General features: G+C 35.1%; 1 protein-coding gene across 3 annotated transcripts in view; it reads left to right on the top strand.

Moving 5' to 3' along the window:
- The window catches only part of LOC106870474 (putative carbonic anhydrase-like protein 1), a 497,991-nt gene that overhangs the window by 290,591 nt on the left and 201,641 nt on the right, over positions 1–5,759 (top strand). For all 3 annotated transcript variants that reach the window (XM_014916580.2, XM_052965675.1, XM_052965676.1), the window contains exon 2: positions 4,595–4,648. In XM_014916580.2, coding sequence (XP_014772066.1) covers positions 4,595–4,648 — 54 coding nt within the window. The remainder of the gene's footprint in view (positions 1–4,594; positions 4,649–5,759) is intronic.

The raw sequence follows: 5,759 nt of genomic DNA, 5'->3' as shown, positions 1-5,759 counted from the left end.
TATATATATATATATATATATATATATATATATATATGCGTATATGTATATATCTTTATATATGCATTTTGGACACACCTTATATATATATATATATAAATGTGTGTTTGTGTGTGTGTATATGTAGGGGTGCATGTGTGTGTGTATTTCTGTATGTGCCTGTTTTTTTTTTCAAAGTATGAATCAAAATCCTTCCTCTTTCACAGTTCTACGAACCATGTTACTATTTATATGGAGATTAATATTTTTTATGGAATTCTGACATGATCAAACACGTTGCGTAAATTTTTATATCATCACTTTCTTTGTGTTAGTATTTATTCTATATACCTACACGTATGCCTTCCTTTCTCCCCGGAAATTCGTTTTCATCACAAACGTGATAATCTGCTTTGTATGTTTAATACTGCACTCTCACCTTAATACATAACTTGGGTAGCAATACTTATATCTACGTCTGTGTACATCTGTAAGTGAGAGAGCGTGTGCATGTGTGCGTCTATGTGTGTGTACGTATGTATGTGTGTGTGTACTTGTGCATGTGTTTGCGTTTGTGTGTGTATGTATGTATGTATGTATGCATGTATGTATGTATGTATGTATGAATGTATGTATGTATGTATGTATGTATGTATGCATGTATGTATGTATGTCCATGAGAATCTGTGCGCGCTCGTGTCTGTGCATGTGTGTGTGTGTTGAAATTAGCAGAGGCGTTAAAACATGAGATGGAGCAACTTACCTTTCAGTACTTGGTCTGGCTAACCGCGCTCTGAGTTCGATCTCGCCAGATTCAACTTCTTCGTTTCAAGTTTGATTTTAAAAAAAAAAATACAATTTCAGATTTGTGGATTGGAGTATATCTCACTCGCTATCCTCTAGGGCAACGCATTTTCCATTTTGTTGGCTAGTACCATGAGAAATATTTCTATAATGTGAGAGGCATGATTCTCCTTCAATTCTCTACTTCCACCAATACGTATAAGATTTATAACAAAGAACATATAGTGCAATATACATGTTCTCTTTTTTAAAAGCTAGAATCATCAGTTTGACCTTCTTTTTCATTTATAGCTTATGTTTTTTAGATGATTAGACTGGACTGCCCAATGGTATTATTTGTAGTTATTTGAGGTCTTGACATTCAAATACCATCATTAATCATATTATCGCTTTGATCGCACTGGCAGAAGGTACAAAGTCAGTCAAGTACAGACTGTGGAAATGTCATTCCCCTGGAACTGAATAGTCCTACTCTCATCATATCAATACACTATTATTGATCACAGTAAGAGTGGGAATGTACATTCAACCTTTGTGTGTATGTGCGTGCGCATGCGCCCGTACTATAACTGCATAAATGGTTTAAACTGATACTCGTAGTATTCTTTAACTTCGATCATATAGTAAATTGCAGTGAGTTTATTAAATGGTGTTTTACCGCAATGCTCTTTCTTTAGCCATGCATTAATCCTTGACCAGCTCCACACCTCAGCACGGTTTTGGGCTGCCTTTAGTAGTGTTCCACTGTGTATAATGCAAAAAAATTAAGCAGATTAATGGTTTCAAGAAGTGTGCTTTATTCCATGTATTATCGCGTATTCTTCCCTTTTCCACTCCTACTTTGAAAACTCCAGCAATAAGGTGAAGTGGGACTTACCTTTTCCTCTTCGAATGATCCATAAAAAGAGAAGATTCATATTATGCATTTTTCATAGACTTGTCATAATCTGAACATAACAGCAATGTTTTATGTACTTGCTAAAGATAGTCGTAAAAACAGAATGCAAACGTCCGCTATTAAGTAAACAGCCCCTTTATATAGGTATACACACACACACACACACACACACACACACACACACACACAAACATACACACACACATATCAAACGCAAATTTTATTAACGGAACTGGAATTGCCTAGAAGCTATAATAATATTCAACATGCCAACAAATACCATGCAGTCCGATCGCAATTTGCACTGCTTTGTTGCCCATCCTTGTTGCCCTTCCTTGCCCTTCCAGCCGAACTGGGCTTATCAGGATATGTGAGTGTATGTGCGTGTTCTTATAATTATGTTATTATGTAAGCAAGCAGATTTACATGTTTAATGCTAATCAGTTAATCCAGTATCTTCATATCTTAAATTTGACGATAGCAATATATTTGCCAATTTAATTAGAAATATTTAAGGTTATTAAGGTGGCGAACTGGCAGAAACTTCGGGGTCGATTAAATAAGTACCAGTTACGCACTGGGGTCGATATATGTACCAGTTACGCACTGGAGTCAATATAATCGACTTAATCCGGTTGTCTGTCCTTCTTTGTCCCCTCTGTGTGTAGCCCTTTGTGGGCAGTAAAGAAATAAGAAACGTTAGCACGTGGTGCTAAATGCTTAGCAGTATTTGGTCTGTCTTTACGTTCTGAGTTCAAATTCCGCCGAGGTTGACTATGCCTTTCATTCTTTCTGGGTCGATTAAATAAGTACCAGTTACACACTGGGGTCGATGTAATCGACTTAATCCCTTTGTCTGTCCTTGTTTGTTCTCTCTATGGGCAATAAAGAAATAGATATTTAAGGTTATGGAAGAAAATTATCTTGATAATAATGATGCGTGTATGTGTACGTTAATTAGAATATTAATCGATACGAAGGCGGCGAGCTGGCAGAAACGTTAGCACACCGGCCGAAATGCTTAGCGGTATTTCGTCTGTCTTTATGTTCTGAGTTCAAATTCCGACGAGGTCGACTTTGCCTTTCATCCTTTCGGAGTCTATGAATTAAGTGCCAGTTGCATCCTGGGGTTATCTAAACGACTGGCCCCCTCCCTCAAAATTCAGGGCCTTGTGCCGAGATTAGAGAAGAATATTAATCGATACACATTCATGTATGTTGAACTGCATTAGCAAGTTTCTCATACATACATATATACATACATACATACATGTAAGAACATATCCCATATATACACCAACATTTATATGGGATATGCATTCGCTGAATACACGCAAAGATAATGTTATCTTAGAAAAGAAACATCATTTTATGGTAGTTCTATTAAGCAATTCCACTTATCTTACTGGTACCTATTTGAATCCTGACACAGAAATGTGATACTATGTTGAAAATGATATTATTCTTATAGAGATTGTTCCATATCAGTTTCGATTGTTCTTCATTTAATGAATCAGTAATGACGTATGTTTGAACAAGTGTAAAATATTTTATAATTCTTCAAATGTAATATGCTGAAATATATTGTACCTACTATCCTTCCTTTTCACTGTATGCCGATATCGATATATATTCACAAATATACTTAATTTAGCTTAAAATTATACCCATAGTATCCCTTAACTTCGATTATATACAAAATGGCAGTTCTAATGCAATGCTCTTCATCACTATACATAAGAGCTTTTTCTTTAGTTATTTATTAATTCAGCTCCCGGCTTCACGCCGCCACCTGGCCTTTAGATGGCTTTAACAGAATCCAATGTGTTGCATTGCAAGCTATTTAGCCAGATCAATGGTTTCAAGAATTGTAAGTGATTCCATGTATTATGATGCATTTATCCCAGTTCCACTCCTATTTTCGGAGCACTAGCATTAACTTTGAGTGGGGCTTACCTCCTCAAATAATCCATAAAAGGAAAATATTCATATTTTATATATTAAATTTCATCATCAGACCATAACAGCCAAATATTATGTATCTGCTAAACATAGTCATAAAAATGCAGGCATCCGCTCTTAAGAAGCAGTTTCTTTCCGTATACAGGGTATCACTGGTTTGATATTAATCAGAAGCTACTGAGTATTTTGTTTCCTCTTTATTACCCAATGTTGACTCTGATCGAGTAGTTCTATGATCAAAAACTTTCCAACCAACATAATTCCGTCCTTTATGAAGCTCTAAAACTTCTATATTATTTTTTGTGTCATTTCAATTGTCAAGACGGTAGGGTGTGTTTTGGAAACAATTAAGTTGTTATTTCTTGCATGTCGACTGTCCATATCGTGTGCCCCACGGCTGGTTCGAATTAATGCTTTATAATCCCTAAATGCAGACTATCCAACCTTGTGGGGATGTGACACACAGAATGTCGTAAGCAACGCAAAAAACAGCTAAAAATTTGGTAAATGAATACATTTTACTTCTGTCGTACTGTATGTGAATCCATGATCATGCATTTACGAGCGTGAAAATATATATGCATATATGGTTGCCTATATATATTCTGTATTTATATACACCGGCACTCTCATTTATGTGAGTACGCACACATTTTCCTTGTTTGTTTATGCATTTACTTATCGAACAGCATAACGGACAAACTATTTGGAAAATATAAACTATACACGTGACATCGTAATTTTTATGATCTGTTTCAGAACTATCCAAGGAAATACTATTATCACCGATGTATACATTTGCATCACCTCGGTCCCTAAGTAGTTTAGTTAGTGCTGATGTATGAAACTCTCGGCCTTTGAGCCACTCTGTTGCTTCTGCTAAATATTAATAATATATGTATGTATGTACGTATGCACATGCATTTATGTATCTTTTTATCTTCCCTTCAGATGGCTCCCCGTCATCGGCCTGGTCAGCATGGTGGCGTTATGAAGGTATTTCTGGTGAGTAATTCTTTTATTTTATAACTACAATTTGCTTGAAAGCCGAGAAAACGCAATAAAGCACACTTACTCGGGAAAATACGGTCGTCAACAATCACAGAGAAATATATGCATGTACACGCAGCACACATTCACACAAAACGCACATTCACAAATACATACAACCTCAGCATTGTGTGCGTACAAAGTTAGCAAGAAACAAAGATTACACAATTCATTCGAGACTTCAATATTATATGTACAAACCTATGAAATTCATGTTTCTGTCTTTGACTAAGCAGCAACTTAAGAACAAAATAAGTTTGAAAAGTTAAGATTCTCAACGGACATAAGCTGAAATAGTATAGTTTGTGGAAAATATTAAAGTTATTTAAAATATTGAAGTTTAAATATACATACTGTGAAGGGAAAAACATACAAGCAGGAGAAATGTTATCTAAGGCCTTTAATATTTTCTTTGTGTGGTACTTCCAATATAATACTCATTTATACACGATGAAGTCAGCTGTGATATAATACTGAGTGAAATGGCTATCGTCCACCCCAGCTTTAACTCGAGGAATTACATAACGTTTTGAACAATTTCATGGTTGAAATGAAACCAGAAACAATATTTACATGAATTTGTGATTAGGATATCATTGTTCAAAAAGCTTTCAGGAAATCATGATAAAACTATTAACCAATGTAATTTCATAGTCATATATAAATGGAAATAATTGCTAAAAAGTTAATGCAGGAATAATTAGTGAAAATGAATACGTATTTATAATGAGGGTTGTATATTTACTACAAAATGGCATTAAAGTAATACTTGTTTCCATTTTTAACAAATATTCAAGCGCATACATATACACAAAGTGGTGTGAGAGATTAACACTCAGCACATTTGGTGAGTTACGTATGATTTTAATAACAATTTCGACACAGTTACTACTGACTTAAAATTTTGTGGGTGAGTAGGGTCGGTCCTTTTATCAGAAGTTAGGTCATCCATTTGATGAGAGGGATGTATCGTACGCACTGTCGAAACTTTAAGTCATGCGGAGCATAGTCCAGTTATTATGAAATATGTGTGTGTGTGTGTATGTATGTATGTATTTGTATATAT

This window comes from Octopus bimaculoides, chromosome 2, assembly GCF_001194135.2.
Source record: "Octopus bimaculoides isolate UCB-OBI-ISO-001 chromosome 2, ASM119413v2, whole genome shotgun sequence".
NCBI lineage: Eukaryota > Metazoa > Mollusca > Cephalopoda > Octopoda > Octopodidae > Octopus > Octopus bimaculoides.
This window is presented reverse-complemented; position numbering and strand designations above follow the sequence as displayed.